This window comes from Doryrhamphus excisus, chromosome 10 (genome assembly GCF_030265055.1).
Source record: "Doryrhamphus excisus isolate RoL2022-K1 chromosome 10, RoL_Dexc_1.0, whole genome shotgun sequence".
NCBI classification, from domain to species: domain Eukaryota; kingdom Metazoa; phylum Chordata; class Actinopteri; order Syngnathiformes; family Syngnathidae; genus Doryrhamphus; species Doryrhamphus excisus.
Genome location: NC_080475.1, coordinates 10147429 through 10167687, shown reverse-complemented (window position 1 = coordinate 10167687; position 20259 = coordinate 10147429). Strand labels below are relative to the sequence as shown.

Genomic DNA, 20259 nt, shown 5'->3' with positions numbered 1-20259 from the left:
GTTTCTTCTTTTTCAATTTTGAAGCTCTTTTAAAAGAACCCACTGAAGATCCAACAGTGCAAAATGTATCAGTCCCCTCTCTATCTTCTTGCTCGTGGAGAATCTAGGTCAGGAAAACTGCCCAACTTCGCCTTTCTGTCCATAAAGAGCTCCATGACGGCAAACAGATTATCAAACACCTCAACTCTTCATCCTTGCAGCTCAATCATTCATCTCCATATTTACCTACCGATAAGCTGAAACGTGGAGTAAACGTGCAACACTGAGACATAAAAGTCACCATACAATTTGCGCCACATCATGAAAATCAATAAAATTTGTTTCTATTTATTTGCTTTTTTCAATTTAAGCTGAGCTTGTTTTTTTGTTTAAACATTAACATGCTCCATTAATTCATTCAACCAAACAGTGTCTGTGTTCTCGAGGTCTGCTTGATCATCAAACATGTTCCTACGGTCTTAACTGCAAACGTTTACATGTGTGTGACAGCGGCCACGGTTAATATGTGCAGGAATGCTTCCTGTTGCTTTTCACATTGTTAGTCATTTTAGAGTCAGTTGTTTTTTTTACATTAACTGCACAGCACCGTAAATTGTATTATTTCCTCACAAAACCCAAACAAAACAAGAAGTTCTTTTCCAAGGTCACAATGTCAATATCGGCATGCTATGATCTAAGAAAAAAAAATTGATCCAAGTCATAAATGTAGGCGATACCATACATCAGACCTCCAATTAGAGGGGGTAAAGTAATAAAGTTAATTCAGCTGTTAAATTCTTACTTGTTCTAGTAATAATTTGAATGGCTCTAAAATAACCTACGCCCCCAGAATCCACACTGATCCCTTTCTTTAAGACTCTTCGACACTTTAATCTTGCCTTAAAACATTTACCACCCGCCTCACCTCTCGTTCTGTGCAACAAGATAAACCCCAATCAATAATGTCATTTGTCATTTTAACAATTGCCCATGTAAACATTAACCTGCTCAAGAGCTCCATCAAAGTGCTTTTTCAAAGTAAGTAGTAGCTGGGTACCTTGCTCATATCCAATTTGTTCAAATTAAAACAAAACAGGCAATACTTCTGCTAAATTAATGTCATCATTTTTTAAAAACCATAACTACTGGGAACTATTGGGTCATGAAAATACCACACTCCCTCAGGCGTGCCTCCTCCATGCTTATGGAGGAGCTGGGAAGGAGCAGTCACTCCCACCGTACAAAAGTAGCTGCAGAAACGGGACGGTGTTCAACTGACAGCACGGAGAGAGGTGTTGACTCACTTCTCAGTCAGCGACATTGCGACTCTATGTCATCTTTACAGTGAAGAGGATCCTGAGGCACAGGGCACGGAACCAGTTTTCTAACCAGGACACCCACTGAGTCAAATATACGCTGACATGGAGGATGGGGAACAGCCCCTCGGTCAGTATTTTGTACATCGGCCGGTTCTGGATGAATTATGTTTGGATGAACTGGCACAAAAAGGAACATGGTCCACTAAGCCATCCTTCGGTGAATGCGTGAAAGACTCCCTGAGGTAAAAACAAAACAAAAACCCAAAACAGGTGAGAGAATGTAAATGTGGGTAGATTTTGTTATGGTTCCATTATGTCTCCAGTCCAAGCATAGTTGTTATGATTAATAATGAAGTCCATTAAGTCCATTACTGTTTTTAATGAGTGCAGTTTCTGAAAAACAATAACACTCCTGCAAACAACAATAATATTTTAGACATTGTCAACAAAACTGTGTATTATTTTCATTCTGAGCTGTGTTAGTATAATGCCATTGTCCCACTTTTAAGGTCAATGTGTCTGATGCATTAAGTAATGGTAATAGTAATGGTTTTATTTGAACATGCATCAGATTACAATTGAGTGCATCCCATAATCAGTTCCCAGTTCCACATGTCCAAAAGGAGTAGGAAGAAGCAAAGCTTATTAAATCCTACCCCTCCATCTGGTACTTTTACAATCAGTAACTGTTACATTTGTTCACTTCCTGCTTTCCAAAATACCCAAAAAAAGTTTTTTTTTTTTTTTTTTTTAAATAATGTACCTCGTACCGAAGTACAAGGTGATATGAGCATCCAATGCCATAATGGGTACCATAGTAAGTGTCAATATAGTGATATATATAGCACATCATGACTGGTTCAAGACGCTTCATCCTTGTATTTAGCAAACATCAACTGCTTGTATTGTTTCTTGAATTGGCTCATCGTTGTGCATTGTTTGATTTCCTTACTCAATCCATTCCATAGTTTGATTCCACATACTGAAATGCTATGGCTTTTTAACGTAGTCCTAGCATATAAGTGTTTCAAATGTAGTTCTTCCTTGAGATCATATTTTTCCTCTCTTGTAGAGAAGTAGTAGAATAAGTAGCTTTTACCTTTATAAACATTATCATTCACTTCAAAAACATCTTTTCTTTTTTTTTTACATTTGAGTACAGACATGTTATCCGATGTGGCCCTTTTTCAAGGCCACTTAGGAAACGCTGCAGCATGTGTTACAACTCTCACAACTCAAATCTTTGGTACATTTTGGTGGACCATGACTCAGTACCGGTACCTATTATTAGAAAACCATTGCTACTAATTCAGATCTGCTTAATAAATTAATAAATTGTAATTGACTTTTTATGTAATGATTTTGATGTACTTTGATTGGGTCATTTGTGGACTGACTTTGCTAGGTGCTCGGTGCCCCGGGCTAAGGAAGTCCTGTTGAGCTGGGTGCCCGTTCTTGGCTGGCTTCCTAAATACTCCATCAAAGAAAATGCAGTTGGCGACCTGATCTCTGGCTGCAGTGTGGGCATCATGCATCTACCGCAGGGTTTGTATGTGTAGTATAGTTGTACAATAGTGGGGCGCTAGCATTTGGTTTATTGTAGAATATCTAAGTAATGCACCTACAGTCCCCCCTTGTAGACCCACCACCTGCGGGGGCAAGCGTAAGAGTCCGGGGCATTGTGTCTTGAGAACCAAATCTGGTTTTTGGGACATTGAATGTCACTTCTCTGGTGAGGAAAGAGCCTGTCTAGTCCATGGTGCCGGAGAGAAGGGTACGACCGTTGGTTGAAGCTCTGCTACAAGAGGTTCAATGCAGTTTTCGTCCCAGTCCCGGAACACTGGACCAGCCCTACCCCCTCGCGAGGGTGCTGGAGGTTGCATGGTAGCTTGCCCAATTGGTCTACATGTGTTTTGTGGACTTGGAAAAGGCATTCGACCGTGTCCCTCATGGCGCCCTTTGGGGGGTGCTCCAGGAGTACGGGTTTGGTGGAGCAGGAGCTTGGTTCGCGTTTCCGTGAACGTTGGCCTCCACCAAGGCTGCCCTTTGACTCCGATTCTGTTCACAATTTTCATGGACAGAATTTCTCGCCGCAGCCTCCGGTTCGGGGGTCTTAGGATCTCATCTCTGCTATGTTCGGATGATGTGGTCCTGATGGCCTCTTCAGGCGGTGACCTCCACCATTTACTCGGACGGTTTGCATCTGAGTGTGAAGCTTCTGGGATGAGACTCAGCACCTCCAAATCAGAGGCCATGGTTCTCAGTCGGAAAAGCGTGGTGTGCTCCCTCCCTGGGAATGAGGTCCAGCCCCGAGTGGAAGAGTTCATGAGTGAGGGAAGTTGGGAGCTTGAGGTCGACAGGCGGATCGGTACCGGACCGTTGTGGTGAAAAGAGAGCTGAACCGGAAGGCAAAGCTCTCAATTTACCGGTCGATCTTTGTTCCAACCCTCACCTATGGTCATGAGCTTTGGGTCGTGACCGAAAGAACAAGATGGCGCATACAAGCGCCTGAAATGAGCTCAGTCGTCCGGTAGGGGCTCTCGCTTCTAAGGTAAAACCTTCCTATTGGAATTAAAGCAATCAGCGTCTTGGATAGGATTGTGTTTGACTGCACTGCAGACATTGGATAACCAATAATATATAATATATATATTCTTTTAAACAGGAATGGCATATGCTCTTCTGGCTTCTTTGCGGCCAGTGTTTGGCCTGTATACCTCCCTCTACCCGGTGCTTGTGTACTTCATCTTCGGCACTTCCAAACATATCTCCATCGGTGAGAAGAAAGCAGATGGAGACATCCTTACATGACACATGCCCCTACTGTATATATTGTATGTGTAATAAATGTCTTCATGTGTCCAGGTACGTTTGCAGTAGTCAGCATCATGATCGGGAGTGTGACAGAGCGGCTGGCACCAGACAGTAACTTTATCGTTAACGCTACCAATGGCACTGCACACGTGAATATTGATGAACGAGATGCTTACAGAGTAGAAATAGCCTGTGCTCTCACGGTTCTGGCGGGGCTTTTTCAGGTGTGTGTCCACGTTTCTCAAAATCTTCTTCAATGTTGAGATGTTGTTGCTTTTGTGACGAGCTGTGGTTGTCGCCCAAAGATCCTGTTGGGTGTGGTGAAATTTGGTTTTGTGGTCACCTACTTGTCCGAGCCACTGGTCCGAGGCTACACCACGGCATCAGCGTGCCATGTGTTAAGCTCTCAGCTGAAATATTTGTTTGGAGTTAAACCATCTCGCTTCTCCGGCCCCCTCTCTCTTATTTATGTGAGTATGGTACATACTTTAAAGGCTCTAATTTCGTGGTGCATGGCGCACCCCGCGCACTAGTAATTTTCAACCAGCGCACCAATGTGAGCAGCCAATTTGGTAATTAGGTAGACTGGACTGCGCCGAGATGGACATAGTGGCGCACCAGGGGAGGTGTCCATATTTCCAGCTTGGCGCAGTGACAATTTTCATCCAGCGCACCAATGTGAGCAGCCAATTTGGTAATTAGGTAGACTGGACTGCGCCGAGATGGGCGTGGTGGCGCACCAGGAGAGGTGTCCATATTTCCAGCTTGGCGCAGTGACAATTTTCATCCAGCGCACCAATGTGAGCAGCCAATTCGGTAATTAGGTGGACTGGACTGCGCTGAGATGGACATAGTGGCGCACCAGGAGAGGTGTCCATATTTCCAGCTTGGCGCAGTGACAATTTTCATCCAGCGCACCAATGTGAGCAGCCAATTTGGTAATTAGGTGGACTGGACTGCGCCGAGATGGACATAGTGGCGCACCAGGGGAGGTGTCCATATTTCCAGCTTGGCGCAGTGACAATTTCCTGACAAAAAGCTCGCCAGCACGGACCTGGTGTAGTCTTGGCGCAGGCGAAGCGCTGCCTGCGCAGTGGTAAATTGACCGACAGGCACAATTTTCAGGGTGACGCCCAAAATAAATGGCTTGTCAAATGAAATTGCCTCCAAATTAATATTTTAGAAGTGAAAACTCCGTCAGAAAAAAAACACAAGAACACAGCTCCACTCATCCCTCATCTCTGGGGTTCTGCTTCTGCTTGTAAAGTGCGCTGCCCACACCCTGCGTTGATGTGGCAGCGCAGGTGCGCTGTGCCTGCGCCTGTTCTACAAAATTAGAGCCCTAACTCTCATGCAGACCTTTCCTTTAGATCATTTTTAACTTATCCAATCTTTCTCTTTTTTTGTTCCTCACACTCAGACTGTGGTGGAAATATGCAGCTTGCTACCTCAGACGGTTGTCCCAGAGCTTGTGGTCAGTCTGGTTTCACTCACTATTCTCATTGTGGTCAAAGAGATCAACGACTGCTACAGGCAGAAACTGCTCCTGCCTATCCCCATAGAACTCATCGTGGTGAGTCCTCCTCCTGTTGTTATTTCCTTTGGTAATAATGCTCACGGACCGATCGCAGCACAGTTTGTGGGCGGAATTTCGTCATTTATTAAGGTTATGTGAAATAGTTGTGCTGAACAAATGAGAACCATGGCTTGCTCAAAAGTAAGAAAATTTAAATTTAAAAGTGAATGGACAGAACAATATAAACCAACATTCAATTTTAATCAAAGAACCCTGATATAGTCTCTTGTTAACCTAACATGTTTTGGGATTATGCTGAAAAAAAACCCACAGCAAGCCCCACACAGAGATATTGTCACTGTATTACTCTCAAGTACTGTTCTAACTCAACAAATCCTACTTGCACACCTTCTCTATCTAGATCATAATAGCAACAATCATCACTCACTTTTGTGGCCTTTCTGCCAAATACAACATTGATGTTGTTGGCGAGATTCCGAGTGGGTGAGTTAATCTTTGTGAATTAAGATGCATTTTTTGTGTCAGAAAGTTGTCATTGCAAGATAAAACAACATGAACAGAAACAGAATAGTTTCTGGTTGACTGATATGTGGGCCCAGGAATCCAGGGTCACACTATGCATGCCTTGTCTTAGGCGAGGGTGCAGGGAGAAACGGAATGTTTTGGTTTCAAACTGTAGATAACGAACAATTGGAGATACTGATTGGATTATTAAAGGACAGGTGCAGAATGTGAGATAAATGCAGTATTTACTTAAGCCGCAGTCACACAGGATTAAGTCAAAAAGAATCAATAGCCGAAAAGCTTGGGATAAAAAAAGTTAGAGAAAAAGTTAAAGAACCTTTAAAAAAAAAACCTCACTTATCACTTTCTTTATTTGACTCCAGGCTTCAGGCCCCTCGTGCTCCGGACGTGACACTATTCTCTGAGGTCGTAGGCGACGCTTTTGCTGTGGCCATTGTGGGCTACGCCATCAGTATTTCTCTCGGAAAAACATTTGCTCTCAAATATGGCTACAAAGTGGATAGCAACCAGGTAAGGTACACAATGTACAGTATATAAACATTATGTCACTCACATTATGTCAGCTCTATGTACTTTCCTGTCTCTGTTTGAAACTCTGGCGAGGATTTGTTAATTCAATAACAAAACCACATTAATTTACTTAAGTGTTACACGTGTTATGAAGAATATATGAGCTACATTTCATGTGGGGGTGCGCCTACACAAGCGCTTATACTCCTTTCAGTCTGGGTAAAAGTTTGGCTTTTCCGATTGACCTGTTGCTGTTCCGATTCAGATTGGTGTAAAAATGTGAAAACCGGAAGCAGAAGCTGGAAGGCAGGTAAACATAAACATAGCAGATCAGGAGGTGAGCAACTGGTAGGAATGAGGATACTCGAGACAAAATAGTGAGAGACTGATTACAAATTGGCTCTATCTGTTGTTCATGGCTCCGCAGAGCGCAAAACTACCGGAAGTCTGTTCCCGGATGTAGTGGGAACACAAAAAGACAGATCCAAAATAAGAGCCAGAGAAACCAAAGACCTTTCCTCTGGACCATTACTCTCTCAGTTGACCAGATATTGGAAACCCTGGCCCTCTTCTATAGAAGAAGAACAAAAAACGCTGTGTCATGGTAGACTTGGGCGGTGAAGTTAAACTGAACGATACGCAAGCGTAGTTGAAGTCAAAAGTGTGGGCTCTCTTTGGTTTTATAGTGTGGATGGGACTTGTAAGCGAGATGTAAGGAGTGGCGACACAAATACGACACACAAGCGGCACGGCAGACATGCACAGAAACCTCGTTCGTCACCACACTTGGGGAGAAAACTGTCGAGTAAGAGAAATGTTGATTTTTCTATTCAAATACTGAATGTTGTGTTATCCAATCAGGAGTCATTCATTGTCAACATTTAAACGGGTCATTTTCGGTCTCTTTCCGGTGATTAAATTAATACTACTGTACTGTAGAGCTAGTTGCTTGTTTCTCTTGCGAGTCCCGGCAAACGTATCTCTGTTTATGTGCTATTAGATAAAGTTACATTCAATGAATATGGACACATATTAGCGTGAACAGCTACAAGCAACAGCCACTGAACATTGACACATACTAGATTGGATCATTACTACCATTGCGCCTACAGCGAAATGTAGCAATTTGTACACAATCGTGACCAAATTGGCCACAATTCATTCCGGGTAACATCCTGGAGTCCGGAATGCCAGATGAGACCTGGATTGGATTACACTTTTCCCTGGAAGAGCCAATCTGTTTATTATGTAAGGCCATTTATACCAATTATACTATTCCAGGACAAAAAATGGTTTAGATTTGACTACAAAAGACAACAGAATCGATTATTTCAAATAGGTTTAAATTAGAAAACAGAACAAATTTCCGTGCTGGGAATAAAGTGCAACTGGAATGTAAATCCCCCTCGGGTATAGTAAAATGAACATTTTACAAGATCCTTCAGCAAACACATATAAACCCCTTGAAGTAACAAGTTAATTTCAAACTGAACCGGTTCTTTATAAACAAAGATAAAGTTCCCTTATTTGGGAATAAAGTGAGAACCATATTTCTGTTTCAAATAAAATGTTTTTCTTGAACAAAGATTCACATTTTCACACACTGATAATTGTTATTTGCCTGCTATGTGCTTTTTGAAAAAACACTTGTGGCATACAAAATGGCATGTTATATATTGTTGAAAGTTAAAGAGGACCTATGGTGTTTTTTCCACTTTTATAAATGTAGTTAGAATGTTGTAATCTCATGTTAAACCATGCCGGATTTTCCGATTATGAGGTTTGCGCATTTGGAAGTGAGCCCTGAAAGAAGTTTGAGATGGCTCAAAACGCTCTGTTTTCAAAAGGCGTGGTAAAACTGTTCCTTTGTGACATCACAGAGGGCTGGACTTCCTTCCCCCAAGCGCTGCTTTGCTGATTACTGTTTACTGTTTGCTAGCAATGCCTCTTCGGGAAAGCCGCGTTTGTTTACAATTCCTCAAGACGCCACCTTCAGGTACAAGTAGTTGGAGTTCCTGATTCCCTACCAGCAAAAGAAATGCATTTTAATCTGTCAACGCCATTTGACACTGGACTGTTTTGTGAACATGGGTCACTATGCAGCTGGACTAGCCAGTAAACTTGCTGAAGCCCTATGCCTTTCCAACGTTACTTTGTGGTGTGGAAGAGTCAGAAGGGCAAACAGTAAGTCTGTGTAGCATTATAGCATACAGGAAGTGGGATCGCTAATAGCTTTACCCAAGTTTTTTTACACACGGGTAGTCCCACTAAACACATTTGACGTTACCGATGCTGTCGAAAGTCTATATGCTAAAGCAACTTACCGCTGAGAAACGTCTTGAAGTAACCTCTTTTCTTGAGAAACATCGGACTGTACAGTCTCCACTTCCGGATCAGATCCGGGATCCATGGCTGTATGTAAATCGCCGATTATCACCTCCTATAAAGATGGGAGCAGAAACTGGAAGTCAGCAGTGGGCAAAATAATTCAACCACAACCATTCCGTGGTTGCAATACCTTAAAACAGAACCATGAAATCCAAAGAAATACAGCTGAATAGGTGCAGATTCTGGAAGAACTAGAAAGCTTTCTGTGCTGGTTATGTCTATATGTTTCCTGCTGTACATTCTATTCCATTAAACATTTCTTACCTGGAGTTTCCTTGCCTCTGCATCCGGGGATCCAAACCCAAACATATAGCACCCCTGGTGACAGGTTATTGTATGTAGCTGCTCTATAGGAGTCCACAACTCAATACAAAGGGGCGAAAAATGAGCGTAATGAACCAGAGGGTCGACTCTGGACATAACTGCAATTAAGTGAATTAAATTTAATGTTGACTATTGTTTTTGTTTTCTAGGAGTTGGTTGCTCTCGGGCTCAGCAACACTGTTGGTGGCTGCTTTCAGTGTTATTCCGTGACTTCTTCCATGTCACGAAGTCTTGTCCAGGAGAGTACCGGGGGAAAGACTCAAGTAAACCGACATACATCATTAGATCCTATTATTATTTCATCTTGACACACGTGATGATGTGCTTTGTTTTGACAGGTTGCAGGATTGATTTCTTCCATTATCGTCCTCGTAACGGTTTTAAAAATAGGATCTCTTTTTGAAGATCTACCCAAGGTATTGCTACGTTGTTTCTTTGCACATATTTTACGTTTCAAAGCAGAAAAAAAAGACTTGTGCCACCACCTTTGCTCTTCTCGCTTTGAAAGGTCAAAAAGTCACGTCATTAGACTGTGTGTGTTCTGCAGGCTGTCTTATCCACAATAGTGTTTGTGAACTTAAAAGGAATGTTCAAGCAGTTTATGGATGTGCCCATGCTGTGGAGAACCAACAGGGTCGATTTGGTATGACTCAACACTTTAAAACAGCAGTTTTCAAAGTGTGAAGCAGACCTCCCCCAAGGAGCCACAGCAGTTTGAGAGAAATAAAACCTTCAATGCTAACTTATGTTATGTTTAAACTAGGGCTGTCAAAGTTAACGCGTTAAGGAATGTTTCCTTTAACAGTGCTATTTTTTGACAGGCGATTACGTGCACACTTCCTGTTTGATCCTCCGCCCATGCCGTAGTTTGAATAAAGTACGGTAACTCTATAGCCACAAGCTGGAACAAATATTGATGGTAAATGGAGAAAGAAAAAAATATTTAGATTGGTAAACTTAGCTTAAAAGCCCTGGCATACGGCTCTTGTAGCGAGAAGTCCAGTGAATGAAGTCCAGTGTTTTGCTAGCATTAGCGAACTAGCATTGAACTACCACAATGATGCACATTAGCACACAAAGTCATCGAATCTTACCTTTGCGCATTCTCACATAGTATCAGCATTTGGGAGCAAATATGGGGTGAAAGAAAAGGGGGGTAAATACATCCAAATACATCTATGCAACCCTCTTTGCATCGGAGAACGTACATGCTGCGTTCAACGGCTGTCAAAAAGTAGGACAAATCGCAGCTGTTGGATTTCTAATAAATAGTTCCACTATTGTAATAAAATTTTATTTACAGTATATAATGATTGATTTCTATGTATTTTAATGTGTTTTAAAAGAGAAATGAAATTACAGTTTGCAATTTTTATGACATGTTTAATGACTATTGCCCTGTGTTTTAGGTATTTTCATTTGCATATTTCATGAAGGAAAGATGCATTGAAGCTTATCATAAATAAGCAAATCTTATTTTGAGCTGACATTGTAATCCAAAAAACATATTTGTGTCAGTGTGAGAGGTCTTACTCGCTCACATTTTGTCGTTGCTGAATGTTTGTGGGCGAGCTTAGGAGCTAATATGCTAATAATAAAAATAGTAATACAAAAATATGCTTGCTGACTATATTGTTTTATATTATGGCCCATAGTTCCGAAATTGATATCCTTTTACATAAAAATTGTTGTAATTATCGTTGTAGTTGCACTTTGAATCGATTACCACAGACTTATTATTGATAAAAAACTTTTGTTAAATGTGATTAATTCTGAGTTAATTGTGGCAAAGTGCGATTAATCGCAAATATTTTAATCAATTGACAGCCCTAGCGAAACACAAAACAATTTGATGTTGAATTCATATGACAGTAAACAAACTACGCTGTGTTCTAATCTTAAGGGGACTCATTGCAACACACTTTGAAAACCCCTAGTCCAAGTTCATAAAGTCTTGAGCCTTTTCAGCACTTGATTGTACTCTCCTGCCCTCTAGCTTGTATGGCTGGTAACTTTCATCAGCACCATTCTACTCAACTTGGACCTTGGTTTGGCTGTCTCCATTGGCTTTTCCATACTAACCGTCATCTTCAGAACACAGTTGTAAGCGCATGTTATTATTATTATGCGTTTCATATGCAGATGGTTTAATGTTTTGGATGTTGTCTCTCAGGCCACGCTATTCCATCCTGGGTCATGTGCCAGCCACTGACTTATATCTGGACATAGACACATACAAAGAGGTACGGATATTACATGTCATCACAGCAAAGCTTAGAAATATATTTTCTTATGTGTGTGCCTACAGGCTAAAGAGATTCCGGGTATTAAAATCTTCCGTTCTTCTGCAACCATCTACTACACCAATGCAGAGATGTACTTAGAGGCCTTACAGGAGAAGGTGTGTCCTTGCTTGCTTGCTTGTTTGTAGGCTCTCTACATCACTTACTTCCTTTCATTGCTTCACTAATCGAGCTGTTTTGTCTCTATTTTCAATGCTTTCTATACAGAGTGGGATTCAAATTGGGAAGCTGTTGGCAGCAAAGAAAAAACATGAGACACTGAAAGAGCAAGAGAAAAAGAAAGCAACCGAGACAAATGACGTATGGTTATTTGGCATTTCATACATCTTCGTACTGTAAATACATTTTTCTTTCATAAAATTGTTATGTTTCAGCAGATGGAGGGTGACTCGTTCTCTTTGAAAGAGAAACAAGGCCAAGTTTGTAACGGCCAAGTAAACTGGGCTTTCCAACCTGACATGACATCAAATTCAGATTACAGTGTATTCCATTGTGATGACATCACGGAGGCGTCAAAAGATAGCAAAGAGGAGAGAAGACAAGCCTACGGATGCGGGACCCACAGTATCATTTTGGACATCTCGACAACCAGCTTTGTGGACACAGTTGCTGTGAAGACCTTGAAAAATGTACGTCAATGCCACAATTACTATGATTGTTTTTTTTTTTATCTTCTCAATGTTGTTTCAGATATTCAGGGACTTAAAAGAAATTGATGTGGAAGTCTATCTAGCTGGCTGCCAAGGTCAGTTGTAAAGGACGCTCCCATTCATGAGTGATTGCTCTTCTATATTGTCATTTGTGTCTTTCCGCTTAAACGTTAGTCTGTGTGGTGGAGCAGCTTGAAAAGGCAGGTTTCTTCTCAGAGTCCATCCAAAAGAGCAGACTGTTTGTCACTATTCATGATGCAGTTCTGCACGTTCTCAAGGAACTGGGACAGACCGACACCCTCTTTGTGAGTTCATACTCAATTTACATCTCACATCTTAAAACTTTGGCTCAGCTTGTCTTCATTTTTATAGGATGTTTTCTGCAACACTCAGATGTGACCAGCAGAGGGGAGCATTTCCCAACTTCATCTTGCATCTTAGTTCCTCCTTCTGATGACAGTTCCATTGCTCACTATTGGTCCACCGCATAGTGGCTAGGTTACCATGGAAATACAGGGAGCCGTTGCTGTGACAACAGGATTTGTTACGTGGACTAATGATAGCCAGCTATACATCAGTGGATCTCTCACACTCCATGGCTCTGAGAGGTGGGGGTTTGAGAAGAATGTATGACATAACTAATGGTCTGGTATCCTAGGCTAGAGAGCAGTAGATCACTGGAAGGGAAAATTAAAATGGGAATGGAACTAGCCGCAATGTGTACATATGTAGTTTTGTGAGACAACTAATAAAAAAAAATGCAATTGCATGTGACAAAATAGTTCAGAATTGTAAATAGTAAATGAGTCACATAATAAACGAAAATGAACTGGATCATTTTGCCAGGCACATTATTATAATTATTATTATCGGCTTTTGTAGAGCTTCATATCCCTTCAAGCATAGTGGGCCCAGCAGGCTATCAGTACCCTGGGGTAACAATGAAACAGTGTCAAAGGAAGCCCCCCTACCCTCCCAGGACAAGGGGGAATCTGGAGGTACCTTCATAGTTTGTAGCACTCCGCCCTTTTCTGACTGAGAACCATGGCCTTGGATTTGGAGGTGCTGAGTCTCATCCCAGATGCAAACCACCCCAGTAAACGCTGAAGGTCACAACCTGAGGAGGACCACATCATCCACAAACAGCCGAGATCAAAAGGCCCCCTCTTTAGGGTGTAGGGCTGGTACAGTGCTCCACCACCGGGACCAAAACCACAGGTGTACCCTTCGTACCAATCAACTAAAAGGCACATACAGTAATACCATGTGATCACCACACCTGTTAATATATTTGATTATATTACACACAACAATAAAACTGTACATCAGCTGAAGTTCTATAAAGGCTTTTTCTGAGTATCGATCCAAAATATTGGTACATTCTTTTTGTGTATTTTAACATTTCACCAAGTAAGTCTATACAGTATAATTCATTAGTACTTTAGTGTGGTGTTTGCTGATATATGGATAAGATAACATTAGCGCCGTGTTTCAATTTTAGATGACACTTTCGCAGAGGTGAGCATTCTTGGCTCCTGAAGGAGGCAGCAGTTTGGCCTCATTCTCTGGGTTAAGATAATCCAGGTGGTGGCTGCCCCAAAGTGGTGTGATGAGGTGCTTCCACCGCTGCATATCCAAATGGATAGTGAGCCGGTCATTACAGGTGTCCATTTTGTACTTCGAATCACACACATACAAATGCCAAGCAGACACATTCATACTTCTGTAGAAAATTGCACTTTTTGCTCCCCCAGAACAGCATTTAAATATCAACATTTACAATGTCCGCTTCCATTGGGATGGCTGTGTCTTCCAGCACAAAATTTTTGTGCTCCAATTCTCAATAAAAAATGCTGACAGCAAACAAATAGGAACAATATCGCTGTAGCTTGGCTATAATATACAAGTTTTTTTGTTCGGGCATCAAAATAGGTAACTCCAATGAAAATGTTTTCTCTTGTTAGAAAGCGCCAAAATGGTAAATAAATGTGTTATTGTCCAGTGCAATTTTCATATATATATATATATATGTATATATATATTACACACACATACACAATAGTACGAAAACATTTGGGCACCCCTGATAATTTTCAAGATTTGACTGGTTGTTGGGATCAGCCATTTCAGTTAAATATATAGCAGACCAACACAGTGATAGACAAGAAGTGGAATTAACCCTTGTTGTTATGACTTGAATACGTTTAGCACTAATTATTGGAACACAAATTGTGTTTGGCAAGTCTCTTTGCATCTTCTGTGAAGAGTGGCTGCCCCAAAACAACTGTCAAATGACCCGAGATCAAAGATAGTTCATCATGGTTCATTCCACTTCTCATGTATCACTGTGTTGGTGTGCTAGATGATATAAGTCACTGATATGGCTCCAGTGATTTATAAAGCAAAATCTTGAAAATGATCTGGGGTGCCCAAACTTTGCCCAAAACATGGCTGTGCATACAGACAAACATACTGACCTCCCGCAGTGATCCTTTGCTGCGCATCAACTTGTAGACAACAGTAAGGGGGATACAAAGCATGGAGGAAAGGGCCAACATCCAACCAAACATTTCACCCCACATTGGGTAGGTGTACACTTTGTTGTAGGTCAGGGGCTTGTAGTTCACAACATGGAATAGGAAGACTCCCTGGAAGCGAATGTACAATATTTGATACCACCACCAGTGTAAAAAAAAAAAAACATGGAGATAAAATCAAACTTACCACACACATAAGGGGTGTGACATAGGACCAGCACCACTTCATGTAGGGTAAGGGCTGATAACCAATCATACGAGCCACATCATCCATGAAACGATCCGCACCTGTCAAGATGACATAATAACCAGTGAAAGTCTGTCATCTTATGAATGTTGGTGCTGAGAAAGAGATGCAGAGCTTATATCTCACCGTAGACCCAAGCAATCACCACACACTCCCAGAAAGCCTGCCACAGCAGAGTGATGCCGCTGGCAGAATAGTAGTCAAATAACAGGAAGACATACATCCCGCCCTGGCAGGAAGAGTGCAAAATGAGCACTGAGAATTTCAAACTAAAACTTTGTACGACACCTGATGATAACGTGACCCAATGTCATACCAGGTCAAACATTAAGTTGCTAATGTGATACAACATCACAAAAATGGTGACTATAAATTGTCCATAGGTATGAATGTGAGTGTGAATGGTTGTTTGTCTATATGTGCCCTGTGATTGGCTGGCCACTTGGCCAAAGTCCGCTGGGATAGGCTCCAGCATACACCCATGAATGACCCTTATGGATGGATGGAAAACACTATGTATTTTGGTGACATGAGCACTTTATGGTGCATATCGTTATATATACTCAATACTTGACTTCCATTAGGCTAAAACCAACTTTAAATCACAAAGTAAAAAAAAAAAAAGTACCTCTGTGACCATGGACATGTCAATGATGAAGCAGATAAAACAGCAGATGCCTGTTACTGCCTCCCGTCGCAGGTAGCCTTGAGCTAATTTAGGAGGAAGCATGTCCATGATTCCAGTTATTAAACCCTCTACCCCAACAAACTGAACGAGAAGGGGAATGGAGGTGAAAAAACAGAAAATATGATGGTACTAAGAGGTCAAGCCTAACCCATCTTACTTGACTGTCCAGGCCCAACACAAGCAACATAAAGAAGAAGAGCACTGCCCACAATGGTGCCAGAGGCATCAACGTCACAGCCTTGGGGTATGCTATAAACGCCAGGCCAGGACCTAAACATAAACATCAGTCATGAGTATACAACATCTGTGGAATATAATATTTCTGACACGCAACATCCACTTTGGAAAAGCTGTCCACTTACCGCTCTCGGCTACCTTACTGATGTCCACACCTTGCTCTGCAGCCATGAAGCCCAACACGGAGAACACGACAAAGCCTGCAAAGAAGCTGGTTCCGCTATTAATAACAGCCAGCAAAAATGCATCCCTAAAGAGGTAAAGAAAGGAGTTATTAGAACTGATGGAAATATGCTTTGCTATATTGTATGCCACTGATGGCATGACACACATTATGGTTATGTTAATAAGCTGGTTCCACAAGGTCAGATCTTCATCATAATTGGTACAAATGAGCAAGACAACACCCTGAAGCTCTCCATAGGTCACTTCCAGAATTTGTCTCAGCACCGCCTAATGGCACTGGAGAATAACCGTGGATATCAGTAAGAATGACTAAACTAATTTCCACTCATTCAACAAAGCATCTTCATTCATTCTGTAAGATCGCCTAATAGAAGTGCACATGCATAATAAAAATAAGTCTCTTGAGGGTCAGGCTATAAAGCACTTCCTATATAGACCATAATAATTAAACGTCTAATGTCTAGAGACACTTAGTTCTACCGGACGTTCAATCAAGATATTACTGTGGTTTAAACACATGACTACTTCCCTTAGTAAATGTGATTTACATTTGTACCACTCTAGGTTGTGTTAAAGATGCTTTGGAAGACATGTATTATTAACTCACTGGTAACAGTTGTAATGGAAGCGGTTATAGCTGCCCAGTGCAGTCAGAGCACCGAGTCCAATAGCATAGGAGAAGAAAATCTGTGTGCCAGCATCAATCCACACCTAAAACAAGGATTAACTATTTATAACACCGAATTTGATGAGAAACTCAAGTATTCTCTCATTAAACTGCCTGAAATGAATAGACACGATTGAGTCATACCTGTGCTTCTCCCAGTTTGGACCAATTTGGTTTCAGGTAGTATGTAATCCCTTCTATACCTCCAGGTAAGGTGACACCATGGGCCAAGAGAATAACCAGAACTACATAAGGGAACAGGGCTGTGAAATATACAACCTAGAGGAAGTAGAATAAATATAAAGTAGATAAAGGGGACATTTGTAGGATCCATTGAGCATTAACATCTGAGGAAGATGCTCTAACACAATGTGATAATGGCTTTTAAGTAACAATGAATGTAAAACATGTGACCAACCTTTCCTGTGGATTTCACTCCTTTCCATATGCAGAAATAAACAATGACCCAGGTGCCTACGAGACACAGCATTACCTCCAAGTTGATGTTACCGGGCTGATGAATGCCACCAGACAGATGGAGAACTTTGTGTCTGAAGACGAAAATAAAAGTGACGATTATATCTATAATTTGAGATCATGGTTTTGAAAAAAAAACTGCCCCCCAAAATTCAAGATAAGAGATGGCATACTCCCAGAACTCCAGGACTGGGGAGCGCTTGCCCTCAGTCTCCATACAGCTGTTCATGTCTTCAACAGTGGCAGCACTGTTGTTGCAAATGCGATGGAAGTCTACTGCACAGTTAGGGGTGTTCCAGGGGTGTCCGCAGGTGGCCCATGGGAGTGGGCTGGAGAAAGAGTTCAAGAGAAAGTAGAGACCCCACACTAGAATCATGATGTAGAAGGTGTTGCAGTAAAACACAATCACCATCGATGCCAAGCCCAGACCTGGCAGAGAAGAAAGACAACATAAGTGGACTGCACTGCACAGGTATGCGTCAAATGTGCAGGACTGCATGACAGTACGCAAAGAAAATATTTAAATGTTCCAAATATCTAGCATGCATCATTTTCATGCCGCTTACGAGATCTAGCTGTGAACTCACCGCAAAATGTGTGCAAGTTTACTCTTACTTCTTTGACACTCAGAAGTACCTTTGAAAAGAGGTGCAATGTTCCAGGCAGAGACCCCTCCCTGCTTCATGAACTGTCCCAGAGCGATTTCCAGGAAAAAAACTGGGATGCCACCAAGGAAAACTATCAACAAGTAGGGGATAAGGAACACACCTGCAACAGGAATCCCAACAATGTGTCATAATGTGCATATATATATATATACACTAGGGATGGCTACAGATAATGTATTTTTGCCGGATACGAGTATGAAACAAGTACATTTCGTAAACAATGCGCTCTCGATGGGAAAGATGCATTAATGTCAGACACGCAAAAAACATGGAATGCTCACATTTGCACTACCAATGTTGCGGTGACCTTGTCTGCAATTACTAAACGCGGTGCCCTCGCGTCCGGCTTCTGAGCTCTCTGACAAAGTGTGTCCGACAATGAGTGCTCTTCCATGGGCAGTAGCGGTGACTACTCTTTAGTTCATATATGGTAACTCAGGGAGCTTTATTCACTTATTATGAACACCCAATCATCGGGGAGTAGGTGTGCCTGGAGGCGGGGCATGGGTGGAACAAATTAAAACAGATTGTTTTGATGGGAAGCACAAATCCAAGGAAATACAGATGGAATAGGTGCAGAGTCTGGAAGATCTAGAAAGTTTTCTGTGCGGGTTATTGTGTGTAGCTGCTCTACAGGACTCCACAACTCCATCAGAGCCTGTTTAATGTTTTTCAGCTCACCTCCTCCATTCTTGTAGCAAAGGTAAGGGAAGCGCCACACATTGCCCAAGCCGACAGCAAATCCTACACATGACATGATGAAATCCATCTGTCTGGTCCAGGTTGCTCTCTCCACTTTTACAGCCCTATTCATTCCGTCCTGGGTCACTCTTTCACACTCACCACACCTTGGGTCCACTCCGGGTACAGACCGCAGAGGGTGAGCAGAGTCCCCCTCGTCCCCTTCGGACAAGTCTCCTGCATCCATCTGTGAGAGGCAGATTTCACCTGGACGGGATCACATAAGGATTGTGATCAAATGTTTTTTTTGAAAGAAGCGTTCTTGAACAGATGAAAATGGGATTTTAGACACTGACTTAGTTTTATTTTAGTTTTTTTTTTTTAATGGGAGCAAAAACAAAAGTGTTCAGTAAGAAGAGCACCATATTGTACGCTAACTATGCTAGCTGAGGTTCCACTGTACTACCAATTAAAGGTTTTAACACTGACTGGTGCTTGATACAAAAGGGAGTTTAAATGTTACATTTCAGACATGTCACATTTGATATGCTACATATATTCAAAAATGAAACTTGGATAACTTATGTAAAAGTTTTATTTTATTTTTTTAAATGAGAGGAAAAACAAAAGTGTTCAGTAAGATGAGCACCATATTGTACGCTAACTATGCTAGCTGAGGTTCCACTGTACTACCAATTAAAGGTGTTTTAACACAGGTGCTTGATACAAAGGGGAGTTTAAATGTTACATTTCAGACATGTCACATTTAATATGCTATATATATTCAAAAATGAAACTTAGATAACTTATTGTTACATGTCCCTTGGTAAAACGTCAGCTAGCTAACCTATGCTAGGCTAAACAGTCAAAGTCTGAACCACTGATGTCACTTCCTGTCCTCCACAAATGTGTTACTGTACATTACGTTAATTACGTTAATAACTATTATAACTTCGGTTGTGATTGTGAACATTAACACTCTTCAAACAGCGTGCCTACCTTGATTATTCTCTCCCATACCTTAGGACTGACTGGATGCTAGCTGGTGTGTTGTTGTTTTTCCCAACTTTCTATTGAAACACTATAATAAATGTCAGACTGTATTTGATGATGAAATCATCCGTTAACTCAAAACGAGGCAGAGGTCGGACCAGGCGGGTTATGTCAGTAGGCTGGGCGATGAGGGACGGGAGGGGGACTCAGAAGCCGTCGACGAAGCACTTGAATGTGAGCCTGAAGAATCTCATGGATGGCCGCTAAATAAAGCAGATCCACAGGGGGAGGATGACTTTTCGTGTAGCTTCTTCCACAAGTGCAGGCAAGGGTTCCGAGAAGGAATGCTAGGCGCTCCACACACACACACGGACCTTCAGTTGTATGACATGCCGGACGTTGGTCCTTGTGTCGCCGCTATGCTGTGACGCGAGAAAGGCTCGTCATTCAACAAAGGCTGACATATGGATGTTTCAGAAGTAGTGTTGTGACGTTCACGAACGAATCGGTTCTTTTGAACGGCTCATTA

General features: G+C 41.8%; 3 protein-coding genes across 15 annotated transcripts in view; 1 reads left to right on the top strand and 2 right to left on the bottom strand.

Moving 5' to 3' along the window:
- The window catches only part of LOC131136568 (NUAK family SNF1-like kinase 1), a 23262-nt gene extending 9804 nt beyond the window's left edge, over positions 1 to 13458 (bottom strand). For 2 of the 3 annotated variants that reach the window (XM_058083585.1, XM_058083583.1), the window contains exons 1-2: positions 13352 to 13458; positions 9009 to 9124 (exon numbers count right to left, since the gene is read on the bottom strand). In XM_058083585.1, coding sequence (XP_057939568.1) covers positions 9009 to 9124; positions 13352 to 13357 — 122 coding nt within the window. In that variant the 5' untranslated portion in view covers positions 13358 to 13458. Of the gene's footprint in view, positions 1 to 9008; positions 9125 to 10490; positions 10616 to 13351 lie in introns of those variants that run through there. The other variant, XM_058083584.1, reaches the window with a different exon arrangement.
- Positions 1269 to 13654, top strand: si:ch211-117c9.2 (solute carrier family 26 member 6). Of its 4 annotated transcripts, XM_058083572.1 has the most exons (19): positions 1269 to 1540; positions 2704 to 2843; positions 3964 to 4074; positions 4164 to 4336; positions 4418 to 4582; positions 5533 to 5685; positions 6050 to 6132; positions 6537 to 6684; positions 9546 to 9659; positions 9735 to 9812; positions 9944 to 10039; positions 11393 to 11499; positions 11570 to 11639; positions 11705 to 11797; positions 11907 to 11999; positions 12074 to 12328; positions 12390 to 12444; positions 12524 to 12654; positions 12722 to 13654. In XM_058083572.1, exons 1-19 carry the CDS (start codon positions 1401 to 1403, stop codon positions 12746 to 12748), a joined length of 2232 nt encoding a protein of 743 aa, XP_057939555.1. In that variant the 5' UTR covers positions 1269 to 1400; the 3' UTR covers positions 12749 to 13654. The 4 variants fall into 4 exon arrangements, with proteins under 4 accessions (XP_057939555.1, XP_057939553.1, XP_057939552.1 ...); XM_058083570.1 differs by having other exon boundaries at positions 12077 to 12328; positions 12524 to 13654; XM_058083569.1 differs by having other exon boundaries at positions 12524 to 13654.
- Positions 13648 to 20259, bottom strand: LOC131136567 (sodium- and chloride-dependent creatine transporter 1-like). 8 transcript variants are annotated; one of them, XM_058083578.1, is made up of 15 exons: positions 19758 to 20259; positions 18900 to 19004; positions 18738 to 18800; positions 18025 to 18156; positions 17562 to 17817; positions 17330 to 17462; positions 17056 to 17190; positions 16852 to 16955; positions 16184 to 16308; positions 15979 to 16091; positions 15762 to 15902; positions 15260 to 15362; positions 15074 to 15174; positions 14827 to 14997; positions 13648 to 13975 (listed from the first exon to the last, which is right to left on the bottom strand). In XM_058083578.1, exons 2-15 carry the CDS (start codon positions 18982 to 18984, stop codon positions 13847 to 13849), a joined length of 1791 nt encoding a protein of 596 aa, XP_057939561.1. In that variant the 5' UTR covers positions 18985 to 19004; positions 19758 to 20259; the 3' UTR covers positions 13648 to 13846. The 8 variants fall into 8 exon arrangements, with proteins under 8 accessions (XP_057939561.1, XP_057939563.1, XP_057939559.1 ...); XM_058083580.1 differs by having other exon boundaries at positions 18905 to 19004; XM_058083576.1 differs by having other exon boundaries at positions 13649 to 13975; positions 19737 to 20258.